At 41.2% G+C, this 25620-nt stretch overlaps 1 protein-coding gene across 5 annotated transcripts in view; it reads left to right on the top strand.

The window, feature by feature from the left end:
• The first annotated feature begins 1177 nt into the window (after positions 1 to 1177).
• Positions 1178 to 25620, top strand: part of LOC138741359 (glutathione hydrolase 1 proenzyme-like) — a 37610-nt gene continuing 13167 nt past the window's right edge. Inside the window, exons 1-9 of one of the 5 annotated variants that reach the window (XM_069895296.1) lie at positions 1178 to 1239; positions 2544 to 2844; positions 3665 to 3941; positions 7484 to 7651; positions 9284 to 9414; positions 13305 to 13373; positions 15026 to 15218; positions 19989 to 20152; positions 22322 to 22468. In XM_069895296.1, the coding sequence (XP_069751397.1) occupies positions 3811 to 3941; positions 7484 to 7651; positions 9284 to 9414; positions 13305 to 13373; positions 15026 to 15218; positions 19989 to 20152; positions 22322 to 22468 (1003 nt within the window). In that variant the 5' untranslated portion in view covers positions 1178 to 1239; positions 2544 to 2844; positions 3665 to 3810. Of the gene's footprint in view, positions 1240 to 2120; positions 2845 to 3664; positions 3942 to 7483; positions 7652 to 9283; positions 9415 to 13304; positions 13374 to 15025; positions 15219 to 19988; positions 20153 to 22321; positions 22469 to 25620 lie in introns of those variants that run through there. The other 4 variants (XM_069895294.1, XM_069895298.1, XM_069895297.1 and 1 more) reach the window with 4 other exon arrangements.

Here is a 25620-nt window from a genome sequence, read left to right as displayed (position 1 = left end):
ATGCAGGAGTATTAGTGCCAAAGTTGCCAGGCTGAGAAACAATTTTTTCCATGGGCATGCTGATGTGCTGAATGACCAAAGGAACGGCTCAGACTAACCATCTGAGTCTCTCCTATTCATGAAACTATTTATTTATTTGTATATATGAATACTTGTCTTGCATATATATTGTTTGTCTGTCTATGAGTTATGTCTGGTTGTGTGTCTGCATGTTTTGCACTGAGGTCCAGAGAATGCTGTTTCGTTGGATTATAATTGTGCAATCAGATGAAAATAAACTTGACTTGCCTCACATAGCAAGTGCTGCCTCACCTATTCAATCCAACTTGCTGATTTTGTATTTTTGGTTTAGCTCTGCTCTTGGATTGTAAGCACATGAAAATCATGTCATTAAATCTTTAAAATTATTTGGATTCCCTATGGGAGGATTAGAAGACAGAAGGCATTGAAGTTCAGTGTGATCCTATCTTTAGCACTAACTGTACTTGAAATTTGATTAGGCAGCTACAACTTTCTGGTGTAATTATTAGTGCAATCTTGCTGTAACTGATTGGAAAAGTGCCACATGACCACGAGATTTTGCATTGATGATGTAGAATAAATGAGGGTTAATGTACCTTTGAGAAGAAATGAGTGTACCATGTGATATGACTCCTGATACACTGTATTAAATAATGCTGTGGGAAGTTGACTGCTTGACTGTCTCTCATAACTAATATCCTCTTTCTGTTATTTCCTGGTGTTCAACAGGTCAGAGACCCTACAAACATTGGCGAGAACTCATAACTATTGATGCAGAAGGATTTTGTTTTACAAATTAAGTACCATTCATTACAAATAATTAAGATTATTTTCTAATGATAAACGTGTGATGCATTTCTGAAATTTATGAATGCAGTAGTTGCCCTCGTAGGAAGGGAAGTATTGGATGCAGTCTCATGCAAAAGATGCTGTAATTGAGCCCTTGACATTGAACAAATTGATTCAGCTGACCTTTTTCTTTCCCTCTCGGCCATGAGCTGAGTTTACACCAAGAATTGTAAAATTACAAATTATAGAGATAGCGGTCTGTGCAGAGTTGCGACATAATTTAGATACTCTGATAAGTCATATAGCTTGGACAACAATGTAAATATTCAGTGCACCAGAGGTTTGCTAGGATCATACACAGATTTGTGACTTGGTTGTCTTGGGGAAGAGTCCATGCAGTTCTTCTCCTCCACCACCCTATGTCATGGAGTAAGTCTCATGAAACCAATGTTCTCCTAAGTAAGGAATAACTTCAGGTGGCATGTTGACCGGGGGAAAAAAATGGTTGAGAACTACTGTCTTAAACATAACGACTAACCATGTATTTGTCTGTGTTTTTTATTGTAAGCCTATTGTGGTTATTTAAAGTTATTGTCAAAGAATTACAAAGCTGGAAGAATACCATGGATGACAAAATTATCAGAAATTGGCAGGAAGTAAAACTAGAATGATCAGAATTTAATTATGATAAGCTTCTGAAATGTTGATCCATAATTTTTAAAGCTTACTTATTTTGCAACTTGTAAAGCTGAATCTTGTATCAATCTCCTTCTCTGGTGTGACACGGCCAGTAACATCAGTTCCTCACAGCTCCAGAGACCCAGATTCAGTCCTGACCTTGCCTCCTGTCTGTCTCAAGTTTACGTGATCTCCCTGTGACCATGTGGGTTTCCCAAAGATGTGCGAGTTAGTGGCTTGATTGCCAGTGTAAATTGCCCCCTGTATGCAGACGAGTGGCAAAATCTTGGGGTAGTTGATAAAAGACAGAGGAGAGGTTTTTTTTAAATTAATGTAGGATTGATACAAATGAATGGTTTATGGTTAGCATGTCGATGAGCTGAAGAGCTGTTTTCAGGCTGGATCTGTGTGAAGACTGAGAATTTGAAAATTGGCTGAAAGTTTTACTATTGACCTTGAATTTGACCTCCACCAAATCTTCTGCTCCACTTGGCCCATTCCTTTCTAACACTGAGTCAACACTGACCCCATTCCCACTCTTTTAAATATTAATATTCATAAATAATACAGAAAGCAATAAGATGCATAATTAGCAAAGCACTGATGTCATCACCCACATTGTGACTTAAAGTTGCTAGAAAGAGGGGAGGCTGGTCTGGTTGGTGGATACCTGGCAGCAGATGCAAGATGGCAGTTGCTGGCTGCACAAGGAGTTCTCCTGGTCCAATTGCTGGTTTTCAAGCCATCTCAGCTTGGCTACACCAGTCAGGGTAGCCTTTGATTTCCCCAAACCCCCACCACCCAACTCTAACTTTTCCTTTCCCAAACTATCCTGACTGATGACCTCAGAATGTCTTTTTGCAAATGTGTTTCCAGCTTGCTTTCCCACTGTTAATTGTTTTGGACTCCTACAGTTGTTTCTAACCTTGTTAATTCCCAATTTAACTTGGGAAATGGAGTTCCAGAGAATGATGGATCATCTTAGCAACTTTACCTTAAACAACCAGATGTTAATTAATCCCAAATCACTTTAGCTTGTCTCCCTCTTTCCTGAGGTTAATCAAGAATCTGGCAATCAAGTTAAAAAAAAAAGACCGAAGATATCTGCATCATCTGCTCGACCTTGCATTCTTCTGGTCACTGAATGTGCTCTTTAAATGGAAACAAAAAAAGCAAATCCTGGGAATGAGGAGATTTAGTCTGCTTACTATACATGAGCAACATTACAAATGCACTAGAAGAATTGCCATGATTGCTTTTTTTTTAAAAAGTGACTGACTTAAAGCTTACAATGTCCATTCCCAACAGAAACAACTCTTCAAATTTCAAACCTCTTTGGCTACAAGGTATCATGAGGTGTGCTGAATTGTTTTGTATTTCCATTTTATACCTAGTGACTCGATTGGCTTTCTTTGAGTCCTGACACAAATATTTGAAATAATATTTAATTGAGAAACTCGGCAGGCCAAACAGTGTATGTGATACAGCAAGATACACAACCACTGTTTTGGGTGCCAGCCTACAGTGCTCAAGTCTGAAACGTTGGCTATATTATCTTTTTCTTTGCGATATAAAGTACACTGCGCCTACCTACATTTCGCTTATGCCTTGATGAAGGGCTCAAGTCTGAAACATTGGTTATGTATCTTTTTCTTTGGAAAGATTTTTTGAGATGATGATCTATGCATGTCAATGGTGCAAGCTAAAGCACCAAAATATTAACTAATGTCTTTAAATTGATACTGGTCATGACATTCAGCAGCTGAGAAGAGGTTAGACAAGTTATAATTTTGTCTCTACACCCAAGATGTTAATTTCCTTCTTTTGTCTTGTCACAGTTGCTGATGGGCCCGATGTGTTTTTCAGTGTTTTCTTAATCTTTTGTGGCTTCCCTGTATTAGCATTTCATTTTTTTAAGCTGTGTTTTGACAGAATATTTGTAGCTGTCTGGGTGACTTGGACTCAATCCCTCCTGAATATTCTAAAGCATGATTATAATTCTGTTATTTGCCCTCCCCCACCATTATTTTCAGTGCTCACAATCTTGTTTTCCATTGGATAAATGTTCATCCAATCATGATCAATGTTGCAGTAAAGTATGCTGTTTGACATCAATATCAGAACCAGAAATCTTTTAATTTTAATCCCACTGGAACGTCAACTTTTATTTTAAAAGCAACTGTTGCAAAAGGATTGCCATGGTGATTTGAGGAAAGAATTACAAACGATTGTTGTCAATTGAGAGAAAGGAGCAACTGTTCATGTGAAGGCCTTGGTCAGAGAAAATCTATGCTGCACAGAACTTGCTAAGCAAATGCAAAAATGGTTGAAAATCCATCTGAAATCGGAGTACTTAACGAGAATAGTTCAAACGTAATCCCAATGCAACCCAGAATGAAACTGGATGGTACTGACAACTCTGCAACACTTGACTCCAGGCATTTGGCAAACAGGTAAATCTCCTTATTATGATCTGGGTGGGAGCAAGGAAGAAGCTACAATAACAGCTTTCAAAAGTCAATTGGACAGTCACAGAAAAGGGATTAAAAAAAGATAGAGGGATATTTTGGAATGGGATAACTTGGATAACTCTTGGATAGAAGAAGCATAGTTACAGTGGGCTGAATGGCATTTTGAACTGTACCAATCTATCCAGTGATTTTCTGCTGTGCCAAAGATGCTGATGAATGTTGAGACTCTTGTATGTGATCAATCTTTATCATGGAGTTAAAACAAAATTGAAACATTAGCTCCCCATTTCTGATTACAGTAAAATCCCCATTATCTGGAATTCAAGTAAGTGGCAGCCTTGTGCAACACAAAAAAAAAGCAGAAAGTAAATGGGTAAAAAATACACAAGTTTAAAAGTGCCGCCACCCCCCCACCCCCCCCCCCCACACACTGATCAGTTCACCAATCATGCAACACATAATCTCAAGCAACCAGAAAATTTACTTATCTGGCATCTACCGATCCCGCCCCCCCAAAGGTGCCAGGTACCAGGGCTCTGAAGTGACTAAATTAGTGTGGTAGTCAGTGTGTTTACTGCCATTGGCTGACTTGATGATTAATCCAAAATATCAACAATTCCTTTTCCCTCCACAGACACTGGTCAACTCACTGAGCAGCTTGAGATATTTTTTGCTCCACATACCAGCATCCACAGTATTTTGTGTTTACCATTGGTAGATGGTCAGTTTGTTTATGGAAATTGATGGTTTTCTTGGTTGTTAAATTTATTTTTTTGTAGACAGGCAGTACGGTAACGGACCCTGTGCCATCCAATTACACCTAAATGACCTATAACCCCTGTAATGTTTTGAGCAATGGAAGGAAACTGGAGCCCCCAGGGAAAACACAAGCAGATTCAGGGAGAATGTATAAACTCCTTACAGACAGCACGGGATTTGAGCCCCAGTCCTGATCAACTGTTTCACTAACTATGTCACTCCTGATGATTTAATGTTTTAAAGATAATAGGTGCAGGCCAGGACTGTAGGGAGAACAATTTGGTAAATTAGCCCCAATGTTGCCAAGAAGTCCAGAGCCAAGGGACCTGGTATGGAGTTTAAATGAGGGTCTGTGTTTTTATGCCATGGGAAAAGAAAATACTGAAGTAAAATATTTTACCTACAGAGGCTTGTTTTTAACAGCAGAATTTTCATGAGAAATATTGGTTATTTTCAACAGAAGGGCACATAGGAACTGCAGATGCTGGAATCCAGTGTTTCCCCCATCAGATTGTTTGATGGTCCAGGTTATTTTCAAGTTGAAGTGTCTTTTAGTTGTCCAAAATTAAACTGTCACTGCACACTGGATAGGACCAAACAGCCATTGACTTGTCCCATGGGTTTGGGGAGGGTGGGGTGGGGGAGGGGGTGCATGGGCAGGGAGATTGAGAGTGACCAGACAAAAGACCAGTGATTGTGGGAAGTATCAGGCAAATGTGTCTAGGCACTGTTGTGAACACTAAGGAAGTGGTTCACTGAATAAGGAGTCCAAAGGTTTCACTGTAGCTGACAACATACCAAGTGTACTGTAACTTCTCAAATGGGACGTCTCCTAGAGATTGGGAAATGGTGTCTGTAAAGGTGAACGGGCAAACTTTGCACATTTTTTGAGCCCTTTATCAAAACTGCATTGAGATGAACAAGGTAGAAAATAGTAATTGCTTATCCAGCCACCGGCAGATTATCAACCTCTGCTTTGCTCAGAGTTGCAAGTTGGGCTTTGATTTTGAAGACTTTGCATCTTAGTTGGTTTTCCAAACAGTGGAAGTGCTAACTTGTCCTGCACACTTTCTCAATGTTTATTTTGCACTTCCTCCTCTGCTCCTACAGCAGGAAATGCCTTTACTGACAGCCATACAACTCTGGCACATCTTTCCACGAGTCTGAGTACTAGCCAGTGACTCGTGTATTTTCTGCTCCAGGTCATTATTGGGAGCAGAATTCCTATTTGAGTCCTGCCCTCTCAAGGCAAAAGTCCCTAAGCCAATTATAATACCTCGGCTATGAGCAGTGAGCACATAACTTAGCAGAGGTGATGTTAAACTGGGCATTTTCTAACTTGTGCAATTTAATGCCTCTGTAGATGATGTTGTGCACTGAGCTTCCATCGGTGCCAAAGTACTTAAAATGATCTAAAGCTCTTGAATTTGGACTACAGAAAGCCAAAAAAGGTTGTTAAAGTGGTAAGGAGTGTTCAAAGGTGTCAAGAGGCTTTAGAGATTCACCAGAGAGCTTCAAATGTAAAGTGCAAGAGGCTATTGCAGAATTTTAATGAAGACCAGGCAGGAAAGGTTAGCGAGGGATACATGCTGATTACTTGGAAACAGTAGCACTATTAAAAGATGTCAGGGGAGGTTTTATTTTACATCAGGCGCATTTTTGCTTGCCAATGCCATTTGCACATCCTGCTCCACAATCCTGTTCTGACTGGTAATAAATGAGCGAGCTGCACTGGCAGTAAAAATGGCACTGCTTTGTTTTCCAGACTGCTGATGTATCAACGTCATGAGGTCTCTCATGACTGCACTTGGTCAGTGCTAATATTTTAAGTGGGTGCCAAATGTTTGGGAATCGTACATAACAAATTCATTTTTCTAAAACTATGATCATCAAAATTTTCCCTTTTTTAATTTAAAAGCTCTGATGCTCAAATATTTCAATTGTTCATTCGAAATTGGTGGAAGGAGTAATTTAATCAGCGAAACAATTATACTCATTGGCACTGTTGTATTCTACTTTACCCTTTATTCTGTTATTAATTTCCCTCGGAATATTCCCCAACAAATTTGGATGCCTTTGCTTAGATAGGCTAGATTCAAGATTCATTTATTGTCATGTAATAGAATGAGTATAATATGACACAAAATTTGCTTTCGTCTGCCATCAGGCTGTCAGATTCGCCATCAGCAAAAATTTCCAGGTACCTCTTGCAGTCAAAAAGAAAACTAAAAGAGTCCCCCTCGCCACAGAGACACCGAATGCCCATTGATTCGCCCCAGCACTCCCGCAGCCACACAGACTCCTGTCCAAACCATCGGAGCTCCAAAACCAACCTCTGAAGCCTCCAGCACCTCTTGCATCCAGGTTCCAATACCTGATACCCCTCAGCCAGTCTCCAGCAGTCTGCAGCCTGTTGAGTCCTTTAACCATAGTCCTTTGCAGCCAGCAGCCTACCTTGATTTGCCAACAGCCCGCTGTCTGCGGGTTCTTCAGTCGCAGAGCCCCCCACAGGTCTTCTGCTGTGGTTACCATCCCATGGGTCATCTCCTCAGCTTCTCCTTCACAAATTGGGGGGGGTGGGGTGGTTGGGGAGTGGTAATCTCCCTGTTTTCTGGTACCTTGCACCAGTCCTCTGCTTCTACTACAAACAAAAGAATATTTCACCAAGTAGCTTTTTATTCCCTTGTCATCATGATCACAACAGCTTGGTTTGATAAATCTGAATATTATTCAACTTTATTAGAGATTAATCCATGATACTTGAGTTCTTCTTCCAGAAAGAAGATGGGCTACATCACTGGGATTCTTCTGATTATCATTCTTATTATTAGTGTTGGAACATTTATGCATCTGGTCTGGGGATGTAATGCCTGTGAATTTTATAAGGATGCTGCTGTGGCATCAGATGCAGCACCTTGTTCTAAAATTGGCAGGTAAGCCATAATGTTGCTTTATTGGAATATGGGGAATGTATCTATGATGTATTAAAATCCTCGAGTTGTTAATACAGTAAAACGCTGTTATCCAGAATTCGGGCAACTGGCAACCTCCAGCAACTGGCAAAAAAATTGAGGAAAATAAATAGCTAAAAAATACGGAAGTTTAAAATTCACACACCTTGCTGTTAGTTTATCAATCCCCGCAAATTCAAGCAACTAGAAAATTCACTTATCCAGCATCTACCAAATCACATAGGTGGCAGATATAAGGCGTTTTACTGTAATGCCACTCACACACAAGTGTGTCATGTAATTAATGAGGAGCAAACACTTGAGCCACCTGGTTTGGTTTACTTGCACATTTTGGCACGTGCTTGGACGTGGGTGTGCTCAAGTTACCTTCAATTTCACGAGAGTGGTCACGAGAAGTGAATTACACAAGTCCTAGCTTAAAATAAAATCACTTTTGGCTTCTGTTTGAAGTTGGCATGTGCTACATCCTGATAGAAATGCTGTCTCAGAACCAAGGAATTGAAATAAGCCATTTAAATATTTTTGGTCAGTTTCACCATTCAGTGAAATCATGGCTGATTTATAACTTAACTGATTTATAACTATCTTTGAACTTTTTCAGTTCATAAATTTGTCAATCTTAGACAAAGGGTGGCATGGTTGGTGCAGTGGTTAGCACAACGCCTTTACAGTGCCAGCGACTGGGTTCAAATCCCATGCTGCCTGAAAGGAGTTTGTATGTTCTCCCCGTGTCTGTGTAAGTTTTCTCCCACCCTTCAAAACGTAAGGGGGTATAGGTTAATGGGGTATAAATTGGGTGGGATGGACTCGTAGGGCCAAATTGGCCTGTTACAGCGCTGCATGTCTAAAATAAAATTTAAAAATTAAATTAAAAATGAACTTAAGATTAATTAACGTCAACCATCCTTTTGTAAAAGTGAGTTCAAGATGTGTTCAATACTTGAAGAAATGTTTCAAGTTAATTTTCACATTTAATGTCAGAATATATACATGACATCAGATACAACCCTGAGATTCTTTTTCCTATGGGAGAGGCAGAATTACTACTTATTGGTAGTGCAACATAACTGAGCTGCACATACACATGTAAACAAACAGGAAAAAAAAATAAAGTGCACAAGTAAGAGTCGTTGAATGAGTCCCTGATTGAGTTTGTTGTTGAGGAGTCTGATGGTGGAGGGGGAGCAGCTCTTCCTGAACCTAGAGGTGCGAGTCTTGAGGCACCTCGACCTCTTTCCTGATTGTAGCAGCAAGAACGGAAGGTGTGCTGGGTGATGTGGGTCCTTGATTGTTGTTCTGCTCCGACGGGTAGATGTTCTCGATGGTGGGGAGGGTTTTGCCTGTGATGTCCCAGGCTTTACCCTCGGGGGAAATGGTGTCCCAATACCAGACTGTGTTGAAGCCGGTCAGCACACTTTCCGCCACACATGTGCATGTCGTGAAATGTTCCAGACCTTTCTGGAAAAGGAAAGAGCTGCAGAATAGAATTAATTGGATAGCTATTTAAAAATAACTAGGTCAGTCATATTGAGCCAAATGCCTCTTCCTATGCGGTAAGATTGGTCTTTATCTTTTACGTTTGTGTTGTTACAGTGACATCATGAAGTGGAATGGATCAGTGGTTGACGCAGCCATTGCAACACTGCTTTGCGTTGGACTGATGAATGCCCACAGTATGGGCATTGGAGGAGGGTTGATTTTCATGGTCTACAATGCATCAACAGGTTTACATCATTATTGAAAGCTTCCTTGTAACTTTATCCTGTCATGCTGGCCTAATTGTATTTAAAAAGGGATGAAATGAATAATGAAGAAACCTAAAAATAAAATGGCTTTACTTTGAGCTACTTTAATGCCTTTTCCTGCTTTCCAGCTCAGCAGATGTTGCCCCTTAATTGTGCGGAATGAATGGTACAATCCATGTTGCCCTGTTTATGTACCACCTTGTCATGTGGCCAAAGCTCTGGCTCAGATAATAGTTGTTTTTAGACATTATTACAGGACGATAATAGGCCCTTCCAACTCACAAGACCATGCCATGCAAATACACCCAATTAACCTACTGTACATTTTAAAGGTGGGGGGGGAGTTAGGGCTCCCGAAGGAAATCCAGGCAGACGTGGGAAAGAATGTACAAACTCCTTACAGAGAGTGCTGGTTTCAAACTCAGATTGCTGATGTAATGGCCTAACTAGAGACCCATATGATCAGTCTGGATGTGTTGCCTTTGACAAATGTGGTCCTTGGACTTGATTTAGGTTCAGATCAGATTTTGACTTTTTTTAATGCTTGGATAGATATAGAGTGGTTTTGTCCCCAAATCAGGTTATGAGGTTGAATCCTCCTTCAGAAAAACTAGCACAATGTCTGAAAGCATGAGTGAGTATTGAGTTGCTGGATGTGCCATTTTTGGATGAAGCGATTTCTGCCCAATACTTGCCTCTCTTTGGCTTGGCTTCGCGGACGAAGATTTATGGAGGGGGTAAAAGTCCACGTCAGCTGCGGGCTCGTTTGTGGCTGACAAGTCCAATGCAGGACAGGCAGACACGGTTGCAGCAGCTGCAGGGGAAAATTGGTTGGTTGGAGTTGGGTGTTGGGTTTTTCCTCCTTTGCCTTTTGTCAGTGAGGTGGGCTCTGCGGTCTTCTTCAAAGGAGGTTGCTGCCCGCCACACTGTGAGGCGCCAAGATGCACGGTTTGAGGCGAGATCAGCCCACTGGCGGTGGTCAATGTGGCAGGCACCAAGAGATTTCTTTAGGCAGTCCTTGTACCTCTTCTTTGGTGCACCTCTGTCACGGTGGCCAGTGGAGAGCTCGCCATAGAACACAATCTTGGGAAGGCGATGGTCCTCCATTCTGGAGACGTGACCCACCCAGCGCAGCTGGATCTTCAGCAGCGTGGACTCGATGCTGTCGACCTCTGCCATCTCGAGTACTTTGACGTTAGGGATGAAAGCGCTCCAATGGATGTTGAGGATGGAGCGGAGACAACGCTGGTGGAAGCGTTCTAGGAGCCATAGGTGATGCCGGTAGAGGACCCATGATTCGGAGCCGAACAGGAGTGTGGGTATGACTTGCCTCTAGTTCATCACTAAAATAAATCATATAAGCATTATCATAGTATTTGTGAGTGCTTACTGTGCGAAGATTGATTGCTTTGTTTCTTGCACAGTAAATTGACTTATTTCAAATATGTCATGAATATAAAATGACCTGGAATACCCAAGTCTTGTGAAAATACACAGTAACAGCTAGGTTTCATTTTTTCTGAAATATAGCAACTATTACTATGTAAGAATATCCCTCCTCCTCCTATTTTCTCGTGCCCTCCCTCCCTTATCCACCAATTGGCTCTTGCATGTGCTCCTCCCCCTGCCTCTCCACTCCCCTCCCCCCCCCCACCCCAGCATTTTATTTGGAAGCCGACTTGCATTTTGCTCAAACCTTGATGAGGGGCTCAAGCCTAAAATGTTGATTATGTATCTTTTTCTTTGCTGTATAAAGTTCTCTGTTTGACCAGCTCAGTTTCTCCAGCGTTGTGTTTTTATTAAGAATAGTTCTTCACATCAAATCATCTAAAATCTATGAAACAGAAAATGGCTACTTAGCCCATTATGCCCTTGCCAGTCAAAAAAAATTGACCCAGTCTAATTCCACCTTCCAGCACTAAGTTCTTGGTCTTGTAAGTCATATCCAAATGCTTCTCAAGTGTAATGAGGATTTCTCTAACACTCTTTCTGGCAATGAAACATAGATATGTATTACCCCATACTTGAAAAATGTTTGTCAAATTCAAGTTCATTATCATCTAACTGTGCATGTACAACCAGACGAAACAGTTTTTCTCCAGACCATGGCGTACATGAGTACGCACAAAAAAATACCCAGCATGTAATAATCACATATACATAAACATATAATACAAATAAATATGTGAAATATTTTGGAATAATTTGCTTTCTTCATTTAGAAAAGACCTAGAAAATAATGTTCATTATTTTTTTTGCCTCTAATGCTTCTACCAATTTCCTTAAATCTCTAATGCTTTTTGCTTTTGACTCCTTTTTACAAAGGAAAAGTCTTTGTTTTCAATCTGCGCCCCTCATGGTTCTGTTTGAAATGTAGTCATTGTTAGAATGCAGGAAACATTGCGTCTCCCATTCATTGAAGAAATTACCCTCAATAGACATGTTCATCTGTGCTCTATAGAGTGAGCACATGCCCTTTGGCAATGCGAGTCCATCATACAGGAGGCCCAAGCCCTTCCACAAAGATCTTGTACAAACATCTTTCCTCCACAAGCTTCCATTATCTCACAGAAAGGAACCTGTAGTGCAAGAGAGCATATCTTAGAGGGATTGGTGGACATCCACAGTGGGGTGGGGGGGTGGAAGGGATCTTTGCTGGGATTAATTGCAATCACCAAGAATGAAAACTTGAAGGTCCTACATGATGGAACATGAACACATGGAATTCCACCCAAGTATTACATATCAGGACTATTTTCTATGCAGTTAGTGTAGCGATTAGCAAAGTGTTGTTACAATGCCAGTGATTGGGACCGGGGTTTGTATCTGGTGCTGTTTGTATGGAGTTCCTCCCCATGTCTGCATGGGTTTCCTCCGGGGTCTCAAGTTTCCTCCCACCTTTCAAAACATTCTGCGGGTTGTAGATGTAATTGGGCGGCACAGTCTCGTGAGCTGAAATGGCTTGTGGAGCATGTCGAAAGAATCAAAGGCTTGTTGATCCAAACCAAGGCTTTTATTAACTAGAAGATTGGAGCGTATCACATGTAGGTTGACCAGTCCAGAATGATCTGGTCTGGCCAGGAGCAACCCTTTAAGACCTGCCAGTAGGTGTGGCTATGCTCTCAGCCAATCACAATCATCCTATACTACAATCTATACATATACACATTGGTGATAGAATCTGTATATTACTGTGCTGTATGTCTAAATTTAAACTAAAAAATTTAGATTTAAATGTAACATTGAAACCAATGTCGACACTCTGATTCCAATTTGCTTTGGTGTGAGAGAGCTGTGACATTCATATGGAACAATTTTGTGTGCCCAGCAGGCTTGGAGCAAAGATTGAGAAACATGTAGCTTGGTATTTTGATAAAGTTCAATTCCACAAAACTGACAGAATTTCTGAAGTGTTAAAAGGAAAGAATAGTTAATAGGTGCTTGTTCAAGAGGATGGCATGTTGATATAGCAGAACTACCTGCTCATCTTACTTGACTGACACCTCTAATGTTACAGAGGTCCCTCTGGCCTCCTGTGGAGTCAGGTTAATTGTAAAAGTTGAATCTCAGAGACGCATGAATGCAAAACTTTCTGACATCAAGCTGCCAATGCATTTTCTTTTTGGTAGAACACTTCTATTTCTCCTCTCAGGAAGAAAGGAAATTTGGTCTAATTCAGCATTTTCCTGGTCAGGCCATTAATTAAAACAGCATTGTGAATGACATCCATCCTTGGACTGCCTGCTGATGAGGAAGCAAAGTGACAGAAGATGAGAGGAATCTAAATGGGGAAATACTGTTGAAATGTTTAAATAAAATTGCCATGTTGGTCCAATACATCTTTTGCTAATTTATTTGTTCTTCTTTAGGAATTGTTGAAATTATTAATTCAAGAGAAGTAGCTCCAGAGCAAGAAATTCACAGCAACCTAGAAACGGGTAAATATTTTAGTCAGAATGGAGACACTACCAAACCATAATCATTTTGATGACCAGCAAAATGAGCATGTTTTTGGATTGCAATGGAGATTAATTTCACTTTGGATTTTTAAAATATATATAAAAAGAGGGGATGGCTTTTTCTTTCATTCTTGTGTAAAACGAGGCAAAGCATATTCACTGACTCTGTTCCTCCAAGGCATTTATTACTGTTGATTCATTCCAGAGACTAACTGATCTACAGGCTCTCTACATGCATTGCCATGATGAATGAAACAAGACCCCATTCCTTCTGTCACTTTTGTGATGCAACCTTTAAAGTAGAGGTTACTGTTACCAATACCTTTTGCCTAATTGATGGTATTTTCCCTGATTTGCAAACAACTCATGGAAGTTGTCAGTAGAATTTTAAGACTACCAGTTTATTTCTGTGTCATCTTTATTAATTAGGTGGCTGTGCACCCTGGACGTCATGTGGTTATATGAATCGTGGAGACATGGCCTCACAAGTAGCTGTTCGCTGCTCTGCCTATTCTGTCGGCCAGGAATGGCCTTGGTTTATTGATGTCATTTCTCCCACAATCTTCTCTAATAAAAATCTAGCAAACACTTGCACAACCTTCCTAATTTTTAACCACCATTGTTGGTTATAAAGATATGTTCTTCAGTGAGAAATACAGTGGAGTGTTCTGTTCTTGAATTTTCACAAAAGATATTTCCTTGGGTTGGTATCCACAAGACCTACAAATATATCGTACTTTAACTGCCCAGTAAAGTACCATCACCTGGAGCTTCCCTTTACAGTTACAGTACATTATCCAGACTTGGAAATTAATTCTTTAGTTGTTGACAAGTGTAAATCCTGGACCTCCACCCTCCTACACTGTAGGAATTGTCATTACAATAGAGAATGCAGCAGGTCAAGGTGGCATACCAACATTCTCAACAGTGATTAAGGACTGTCACTAAATATTGACTTTTGCAAAGATGTTCATGTAAATGAATTTTTAAAAGTCATGTATTGCCAAACATTAGTTGAAGCATTAAATGAACTCCAGTTAATTAAATTATGTATAATAAAAAAGGATTCTATATTTTCTATTCATATTTGCAGATATTTCAGAATACAGTAAAACTCCAATTATCCAGAATTCAAGCACCAGCAAAAAAAAAGCAAAAAATAAATAGGTTAAAAATACGAAAGTTTAAAATTGACACACTCGCTGTTAGATCATCAATCACGCAGCACACAATCTCAATCAACTAGAAAATTCACTTATCCGGTATCTACCAGACCCCATATGTGCGGATACCAGGAGTTTTACTGTATGTCGATGTTTGCAGAGATGGAGAACATTGGTAGAGCAGCAAAAGCTTGTCAAGATTTGGAGGGGACCTTTAATGGATTGATTATTTTTTTTAATGGCCATTCTCTCCTTCCACACCTATAAATATGTACACCTAGTGGCCAAGGCATGAATTGCTTTACTCCAGTCTGATTACAGAAGAGAATGACTGGAAAAGTTAACATCCACTGATACTTACCTAAAGGTTGAAACTGGTCATGCCTGCCTTGCAGGCTTTTCTGATGTGTAAAGATTAAAAGTTGTAGTTTTGACCTTGGACCCAGGCATTTCTTTACCATGTTGCAGGAGGGCTGTCAATTGGAGTTCCAGGTGAAATCAGAGGATATGCCCTTGCACATCAACGCCATGGACGGTTACCATGGAAGCAATTGTTTGAGCCATCCATTAAATTCGGTAGAGAAGGATTTCCAGTGGGTAAGAGCCTTGCCATGGCCCTTGAAGCAAACAAAGTGCAAATAGAAGAAAGTGCTTCACTATGGTGAGAATGAGTTTCTTTATCGTTACAAATAATCCATTGCTATACTAATATACAGGCTGATGGAGAGCTGAATGCTTTCTGATGCATTTCCTGATCCCTGTTCTGATATTGTAGTTTCTTCTAGTTGACCATTAAAAACAGTACAAAGTGGCACGAAAATGGGCCCTTTGAATCCACTTGTACATGCTGACCAAGTTGCTATCTGTCCTATTTGCCTGTGTTTTGGACCATATTTCTCTAACCCCACCCTTGCTATCCATGTACCTGTCCAAAGGTCTTTTAAACATTGAAATTGTACTCACTTTTGCCACCTCTGGCAGTTCATTCCACATACCACATGGAATCAAAAACCTGTTGCAAACAGGTGTCCATTCATGCCAACCTAATCCCAGATCCCAGCACTGGGACTGTAGTCCTACAAATTACTGCACTTCCAGACTCTTTCAAATGAGATAATGGTCTGTTTCTTCTACTGTTTCACAAAATGAATTCCAGAAATTTACCTGAAATAATTTTCAACCTTTCTAATCATTCTACCAATCAGATTAAATCTATGACATCTCATTTTTGACCCCACTGTTAAGAGATGACTCTGTTATAGACATGAAAGTGATAAGATTTCTGCAGAAACTATTTCCAATGTTGGTCATGTTGATCCTCCATTTGGATCTTCATCTGGCAAAATAAGAGAAGATACTTGAAATGCTTTGGAGAGGATGATAAAAGAAAGATTTGATGATTCAGGTCAACAAATTTTTATTTGCATGAAAAATTTTGGCACATATGTGACAGCATACATCACTGATTTTTATCCTGAGGTCATTCTGGTTTAATGTCATGTCATCTTGACTCTGCTTAATATCAGATATTTTGTGCTACTTGAAGACTTCTCTCAACTATCTGAAGATATACTGTACTAGTGTTACTGGAGGCCTAGAATTATAAGGATAGGCCGGGACATTTCCATGGAGTAGGAGGCTGAAGGGGGACTTTATAGACGTGCTTAACATCCGATCAGGCAACATCCGATCCCATACAAATCTGTGGTCCAACAGGGTTATAATGGAGTTCAGTCAGAAATCCCGATCGGAGAATGGGGCATAGCAGACATAACCAGATCCGAAGAAGAGGTAAGGGAAAAGGAACCTGCAGAAGGAAAGGAACAGGTGCAGAAGAGGTTCACTGTTGGTGGGGGGGGGGGGTTAGCTAAATTTTTTGTAGATCTTAACAGCTTGCTGAAGTGTGCTGAAGAGATGGACCCAAACACTGAACGTTTTTCATTAATAGAGAGGAATGCTCATTCAATATTTGCTGCATATAAAGAAATTTATGAATTAAAAAGCAAACTAGGCAAATGTCACTGGACATAATTCCAGAAGAAGCCAACACCTCCCCAAGAAGAGCCTCAGTCACGTCCTCCAGGCATCACAGAGTGACAGTTCATCACTGGAGGTTACTCGACCTGAAACACTGAGGAAGTTGAGAACCGTGACGTGGATGAACCTGATCCTCCTTGTGAAACTGTGTGTGATTACAGGCGAATAAAAAGTTTACATAAAATTTTTTAAAGTGAAAAAAAATTAAACTTTAATTTATCGTAAGTTCAGTACCCATATAGTTTTGCTAAATATATGCAGTAATATGGTATTCGCACAGTGTCCACATCACACACATTGCATAATGCCCAGTTTCACAGAACTTAGTGTGAACATTAAGCGATGCGTACCTTTATACAAAATCATGACGGCACAAGATACAAGATCTTTTTCTAAGAAAAGGGGAATCTAAAACATGCAGGGACAGATTTAAGACTGAAAGGGGCTCCATAATGCATCAAGGTCTCTAACGCCCTTCACAGGAAGAAACCAGCCACCATTATCCAGTTGGACCAAATGCAACCAATATGATTCTGAAATGGCATACATTTATTCACTGTAGATTTTTCTCTTATCTTGGATAACCGTTAGCCGAGAGTTCCTTTCACTAATCAATTTCTGGCTAAACATAATAAGTCAGAGCAGAATTCAAACGGCCCACAAAAGTACAGAGCAGAAATTAAACAGTGTAGAATTTCATCTGGCACTTGTACCCCTTGATATGTAGCTCCCTTTTCTTCAATAGAAAGGAATATTAAATGGAGAATATAATTTATTGAAATAGATTTCTGCTCCAATGATCTTGCCCCACAGTACCTGCTAAATTTGTTATTCCTCAAAGTCGTTCGGAGGAAAATTACAAGATTGATAAGGACCAACTTTTGGGGTGGGGGGGGGGGGAAGAGGGGCGTGACAGGAAGAAAAAATAGCAGATGAAAAACTGACAAAGTAGAGAGTCATGGACTTTTACAGCAGAAACAGGCCCTTTGGCCCAAGTTATCTATCTAAGCTAGACCCATTTGCTTGCATTTAACCCATTCCTTTGCTTTCCAAATACCTGCCTAGATTCCCTTTAAATGTTGTAATTGTACCAATCTCGACAGCTACCAACCCATGTGTGCAAATCATTGACCCTCAATTTGGTAGCCTCCATTGCTGCAAAGAGCTCTTTGTTTCAGATTAATAAAATTTCTTGCAACTACTAGTTCCAAACAGCTGCTAGATCATAAATTGAACTTTCTACTATTGTGTCCCTAAATGGCCCTGTAAGACAGAAAATATCACAGAAGAGACCCAAAGGGCATTTGTCCTGTGTTTGCATGTTCACGCGTATGATTTCCACCTGCCAAGATAAAAGGAAAGTGGAGGCCAACTCAAATTCATTGAAATTAACTTTTCAAAGTATACCTCCTGAAATGTCGTGGGACACAAGAAACAAAACAAAGAAAAAAAAAATTGTATGAAAAAATGATTGTCCAACCAAGGATATTATCATTTTTAGAGAAAATATAAAATGTGCAAAATTTTTATTCGCCCCAACCCAACCTGAACTCAGGATAGAGACGTGCAATTTATTTGGTGCCAGAGTGATTACACAGCCAGCCGTCAAACTCTTCATTGTCAAGGCAATTTAATGCTATATTGATGGTCATGAACTTGCATCAAAGTTTATTTTGCAATAAGCATAAAGAACGCCTGGAGGTTGTGCAAGCACAGAATGTCAAATATGGACCAAACCAGTGATGGCAAATATGCAAGGTCACCTCTGCTTGCCCTCCTTCTTTGCCTGAATACATTTCTCCTGCATTGAGGGAGTCCAGAAAATTGATAGCAAATTGTAATGTGGGTACAGAGTTTGAATTTTTATTGAATGGAGAACTAAGATTGTTTTGTCTTGATACATCACCCAGGAAGGGTGGTGGTACTGGTGTCTAGAGAACAAGGTTGGCTGCTAAAGGTGGGGAAGAAATCTGATTTGATTTTATTGATGTTTATTTTGAGGAAGTTGCAACTGTTCTGCCAAGTAGTCTTGTGATACAGATTTGGTTGAAAATCAACCAACATTTTGGCTCGAAAATGTGGCTAGGTGTCTGAAGTGTAGATGTAAAAGCTGCTCCAATCGGTACATAGTTTCAGCAAGCTACAGCAGGTGTATGAGGGATAACGGACAGCTTCTTGCAGGATTAGGCTCTGATTGCATTTAGGGGAGGGAAGTATTATTTGTACCAAATTCTATTCAACTGAATCTAAGTGACCAGCTTTTTAACTTGGCTGATTACTGCAAATCTTCCTTGTTCAGATTTTGCCAACTAAGTCTGCCACAGAGGAACATCTTTTAATCAGGTTTCCACAATAGGAAAATGAAAGCAAAGTATTTTGTAAGACAGTGGCAACTAGCCATCTTTTTGTAATATTAACAAGATATTTTGGTCAGTCAAGGATTCATCTTGCATCATTATGTATGTGACAGGCCCAACGTGGATTAGTCTAGCCTACCTTTGTGACTGAGAAAATGATGGGTTCAGACCTACTACAAGTTTTGTACCTGGGTGACTGTATTCTTCATTGGAGTTAAAATTGTATGGGGTGCGAAATGGATGGCCAAATGGCAAACATATCTATTGCTTGCTGCAGAGATTAGAAATTGGCCTGAGTGTTTCTGAGCCATTTTTCGCAAGATGTCATCATCTTTGCCAAAAGATTCTTTCTGCTGCTGTCTTGCAATGTAGTCTATTTCAAATCTTAATACACTACAGCTAATGTTGCATACATTCTACCACCTAGCACACTGGATCTGATTAACAATTTTAGGAGTGAAATCCATTTTGTCATCAACTTTTGCAGTTACACTCCTGCTTCCTGCACTTGATTAGAAAGCGCCAATTACTCACTGTTGTCTGTGATCGTGAACACACAATCAAGGAAAAAGCTGGCTTTGGTTCAGGAAATTTGTCGTTTTATTCTTTATGATTTGATCATTTAGAAAATGTGATTTTGCTAAAAGTACACAAGATTTAAAGACAAATTGCTTATAAATTCATCTCATTTGGGGGGAGGGAGGTGTAGTCACTGGAATAAACTTCAGAGACTATGTGCTGAGGTGACAATACAGCATGTTTAGTGTGTGCAACCAGGGATGAATTTCTATGTAACCATCTTTTTTGTGAAGATTGAAGAAGTAGAAAACTTATCCTATGCTCTCAGCACAGAATCACTTAAATTGACCCAAGACAAATGTGGTCTTTTTGCCTATTCTGTTCATACAAGGGATCTGCACAGAGAGAAAATTATATTTTCCCAAGTTCAGCAACTGGGAGCATGGAATTGTTGAATTTGCTCTACTGCTAACCATGAAGGGGTGAATAATAATCATAAAAAATTCTTATTTCCACAGCACTGTGTTCTGTAAGAAAAACAGCAACAAAATTTTGAATGAAAATGACCTAATATATTTTCCACAATTAGCTGATACCCTACAAATGATAGCAGAGGGAGGGCCAGACACATTTTACAATGGACTTATTGCTGAGGATATTGTTCGTTCCGTCCACCAATCAGGTATGTATCTCACTATCTAAAAATAAAATGTGTCAAGCACCAAATGCAAATCAGAACCTGTCTCCAGCACTTCAGTTTTAATTATACAGCAGTGAATTTTTTTCTGAATTTATAATTTGAAGGGTGGTGGTGCTCGATGCAAACTCCTTTAAGAAATATTTCGTAGTATCATCTGTGCACACTTGAATCAAACAATCAGTACAGAATTTGTTCTCTCGATTTGAGTATTGACCAATGAAGATGATCTGAGATGGTGGTTAATGAGGAGATAGTACTGCCATGGTGTTTACAAGATTTTAAAGCCTGCAAATCTCTATATGGGTCAGGATGGAGTGTCAGGGATATTTTAGGTGATGGTGTTCCCATGGATTTGCTGCTCTTGCCATTTTTGATGGTAGAGAGGTTGGAGGAGGGAGGTTGCTTTCATGTGAGCTGCACTCTGTTGATTGCTGCACAGAGCCCATTTCAAGGTTCCTTTCACTGTCACATAATAATACATTCAAAATGTAACATACCTGATGTATTTAAACTTTTGTCCACCATAAAGCAAATGTAGTTGCCATGAACCCAGTGCCCCTAAAAAGAAAAGGAGAAAGAAGCAAAAGAGAGTCCATTCAAAGACACTAAGTGTCTGTAGATTTTCCTCCAGCGCTCCTGCAGCCTCTCCATCAGCAACCAGAGCTACAGGTCCAAACCTCCAATATGATCAGGAAGCCTGAGGCCCCTCAGAGCCCTTCTTGCCCTCAGCACCCTTCTTGCCCTCAGCACCTTCTCAAATCCTGGTTCCGACACCTTGTTCCTGTGGGACCTTCGATCACAAATGGCCTGCAGCCTGTGTTGGTTCTTTGACCGCTTGAGCCCCTTACAGCCTCACCCACAGCTCACAACCTGGAGTGAAACTAGGGTTTGTGCTGGAGATGGCGAAACATGAATCAAGTTGGTATCTTTGTACTGAATTGTATTGAGAGCTCCTCGAGAGCTTTTTGTTTTATTAATTTAGAGATACAGCACGGTATCAGGCTCATCCAGCTCATGACTCCACTTTGCCCAAATACACCTCTTAACCTACTAACCTCCTTGATACTTTGGAATGTGGGAGGAAACTGGAGAAGCCAAAGGAAACCCACGTTGACATGAAGAGAACAGATAGGTTCCTTACAGAGAGCTCCAAATTTGAACCCGGGTTGCTGTCATAGTGTTGTGCTAACTGTGCCGCCCTTCCAGTGATGTTAATCTAACTGAGTGCTGGATACTCCTTGCAGGCCAGATGAGTCAAGTCTGTGATCACAGATGGTACGCTACTTCAAAATGAAATATTTCTGTAGTTGGTGCAGTTAAACCACTTGTCAGTGTGTGGTTGATGTGGACAGCAATCATGCAACTGGTTATCAGGAATTGGTAGTTTCAGTAATCAGAGCGAAAAGGAAATCTGGAAGTTCCACATAGACAACGTTGAAGGCAAGGATTCAACTTGGGTTGTTTGACCCATAAGGCAACAGTATTATTTGCTGGACCACTGTGCCACAGAAGAGAAGGGATGAGCAGAAAGAAGTCCACAAGGGGCACTGCTGAACACAAAAATGCTGGAGAAATTCAAAGAGCTTAGATCCAAAAGGTTTGTTGCCCTTTACTTCCTTCCTATAGATGCTGTGTGACCTGCTGAATTTCTCTAGCAGTAAAACACAAGAGACTGCAGACACCGTGATTGAAGTAAAACTTGACAGGTCAAACAGTGTCCTTTATTTAGTAAAGATAAAGAATTCCTCCAGCAATTTTGTGTACTGCTCTACAATCCCAGAGTCTGCAGACTTTCCTGTTAACTCTCATGGACAGTATTTCTTAATTTATTCACTTACAGCTGTTCTTTAAAAATAATTTCTGTTTACACATTCACTGGTTCTTCCAATTTCAAAAAATGTACCATGAAATCTATAGTTTACCAAAACAGTAGCTTTAGTATTGCATCTCAGTGGAGTCACCTCTGATGTTGATATTTTCCTTTTTCCAAAGGTGTCATTGAATTAAGATTTTTTTTTAAGTTTCCCACTGCTGAGTGGATTGGACAATTATGCCTGTCTCTCTCTCCCCCTCTCTCCCCCCCACCCCTCTCTCTCTCTCTCTCTCTCTCTCTCTCTCTCTCTCTCTCTCTCTCTCTCTCTCTCTCCCCAGGTGGTTTAATTTCCCGAAAGGATCTGAGGCAGTACAAGGCGAGAGAGGAGACAGCAATAAATGTGACTTTGGGTGAATACACATTGTACGTCTCTGGTGCCCCATCAGGCGGGCCAGTCCTTGCGCTCATCTTGAAAATCCTTGAAGGTAATAATGCAGCAAAGAGATCAAATTTGGTCATCTCCATTGGCACTTCGTATGTGATGCATAGCAACACCAGTCATGGTGCTTTGTAACTGTAGGGATCTGTGAGTCGTCCTTGAGGGGAAGATTTTTTGACCAAGGTCGACCTCTCCAAGCCCCACTACCAAAAATAGAACTGGAGTGTGATGGTACATCACTGGCCTACTGCAGGGGGAAACCTCTGTACCTGCAGTAGTGTAAGGGGACAGGACAACACCTGGATCAAGCCCCACCCAGTCAGGTGTCAATCACACTCCGGGATATAAGCCTGCGCCGGTCTCCCGAGGCCTCACTCAGAGTTGCTGCAGCCACAGCCAGCCTGGCTCTGTGGAAGTCTTTGTGGATTAAAGCCTGTTGTACAGTCTTTACCTTTGTGTGTGTCTGATTCTGGCTAACAGTGCACCACAATTTAATCCACACCACGCCACCCTCCAACCCAAGACAACGCTGATTGGGAATACATCCCCATCCCCAGGCAGCTATGGGGCTCGCAGGGCCTCCTTGATCACCAGGGGCCCGCTTCAGACTTAGAAACCGAACCCACCCCCCACCCATCCAATACAACCCGCATACGTCGACCCCAGCCCCGCTGGACGTCCCTCCACGCAGAATCACACCAGCCACACACACCCCTGCCGCTAGGCACCCCCCCCCCACTTCCCCTCTGACCAGTGACCAGGACCAGTCCTACGACAGTCACAGAGACCCCGGCGGCCGTTGAATCGTCTCAACCTGTAAATATTGTATGTACATAGTGGGTGTGATTCCTTGTTACTGCCCCCCCACCCAGGACAATTTTAAAGAAGGGGTTGAATGTGGTGGTACACCACTGGCCTACTGCAGGGGGCAACCTCTGTACCTGCAGGAGTGTAAGGGGACAGGACAACACCTGGCCGGCTGTCAATCAGTCGGCCTGAATGGATCAAGCCACACCCGGTTGGGTGTCATCACCCTCCGGGATATAAGCCTGCGCCGGCCTCCCGAGGCCTCGCTCAGAGTTGTTGCAGCCACAGCCAGCCTGGCTCTGTGGAAGTCTTTGTGGATTAAAGCCTGTTGTACAGTCTTTACCTTTGTGTGTGTCTGATTCTGGCTAACAGTGCACCACATGGGGTCCATTTAAATTGGTCAGCTTTTCTTAACTCAACAGGAATGTTTTAACCTGTGGCATTGAAAGGGTGAGAAAGACAGACGGATATTCTTAAACGTGTATATTTTGCCAGAATGCAGAATGCCAGTGGAATATACCAGTATTGGTTGCCTATATTGATAGAGTCTTGCTTTGCACTGATTTAACAAAGAATAGCTCTATATAAATTAGTCTCCTGGAGTAAAAATAGGCCATGCAGTTTTTAGTGTAATAGGGGTTTTGCTTCAACTTCAAAACTCATTCCAAGTGAAACAGGAATCAAAAATCTTGTACAACATTGTCACTGTTAGTCAAGATTATTGTCATCTTATTGCATAAGTTCTTTGGCTTGGCTTCACGGACGAAGATTTATGGAGGGGTAAAGTCCACGTCAGCTGCAGGCTCGTTTGTGGCTGACAAGTCCAATGCGGGACAGGCAGACACGGTTGCAGCGGTTGCAAGAGAAAATTGGTTGGTTGGGGTTGGGTGTTGGGTTTTTCCTCCTATGTCTTTTGACAGTGAGGTGGGCTCTGCGGTCTTCTTCAAAGGAGGTTGCTGCCCGCCGAACTGTGAGGCGCCAAGATGCATGGTTTGAGGCAATATCAGCCCACTGGCAGTGGCATAAGTACCACCTGACAAAACACTGTTCTCTGGTGCTCGGTGCAAAGCACACAAACATATAACCAGACATAACAGACAAACTAAATATATGGACCGCAAGGATGCGTGCTTAGCCCACTGCTCTACTCATTATATATCCATGACTGTGTGGCCAGCACAATTCCATGATAGAGCTACTGGCAGAATCACAAATGACAATGAGGATGCATAAAGAAGGGAGGTAGATCAGCTCGTTGAATGGTGCAACAACAACAACCTTGCTCTCAACATCAGCAAAACCAAGGAGGTGATTCAGGAGGAAGTCAGGGGAACACGACCCAGTGCTCATCAAATTCCTGGATGTCAACATCTCCAAAGATCTGTCCTGGAGCCTCCATCTTGATGCAATCGCGAAGAAGGCTCATCAGCGGCTATATTTTGTGAGGCGTTTGAGGAGATTCGATATGTCACCAAAGTCTCTCGAAAACTTACAAATGGACCTTGGAGAGCATTCTGGCTGGTTGCATCAACTGTCTAGTATGGAGGCACCAACTCTCAGGATAAGAATAAACTCCAAAGGCTTGTTAACTCAGCCCACGACATCACAGGTATCAGACTTCACTCCATCAAGGACATTTACATAGGTGGTGTCTTAAAAAACTAGCCTTTATCCTCAAAGACCTCCACCACCCAGCCATTCCCTCTTCACCTCCCACCATTGAGGCAAAGGTATAGGAGCCTAAAGACGAGCACTCAGAGGCACAAGGACAGTTTCTTCCCCACTGCCTTCAGATTCCTGAATAATCCATGAACCAAAGACACTGCCTCACTATTTTCTATTTTGTAGGGATGTGGTAAAATGGTTACAATATGAATGTTCGTACTAGATGACGCTGCCGCAAAACCAAATTTTTATGACTTGTTCATGATAATAAATTCTGATTCTGCAGGCCAATATTCATATATCTAAATAAATAAATACTGTTTCATAAATATGAGAGTCTCGGATGGTTAGTGTGAGCAGTTCCTTTGCTCATTCAGCATTCTCGATACCTGTGGGAAGAAGTAGTTCCTCAGCCTGGTGGTGCTGGCTTTGATCCTCCTGTATCTCTTTCCCACGGGAGCAGCTGAAAGATGCTGTATATGAGTTGGAAGGGGTCCTCAATGATTTTGCGTGCCCTCTTCAGACAATGATCACATCGATTTTGGGAGGGGGGGCAGGATTTGAGGGAGGGAGATCCAGTGATCCCCTCTGCCACTCTTGTGGTCTTGTGATAAGACCAATTAATTGGAAATTATTACATAGTCACACACAGGAATCTTAATGTTGGCAGAGAAATCTCACTGAAGTTGCAGTTTTTTGAGAAAATCAGTACAGGAACAGCACATT

Source organism: Narcine bancroftii, chromosome 8, assembly GCF_036971445.1.
Source record: "Narcine bancroftii isolate sNarBan1 chromosome 8, sNarBan1.hap1, whole genome shotgun sequence".
Taxonomy (NCBI): Eukaryota; Metazoa; Chordata; class Chondrichthyes; order Torpediniformes; family Narcinidae; genus Narcine; species Narcine bancroftii.
The sequence above is the reverse complement of the archived record's forward strand: the minus strand, read 5'-3'. Positions and strand labels throughout refer to the sequence as shown.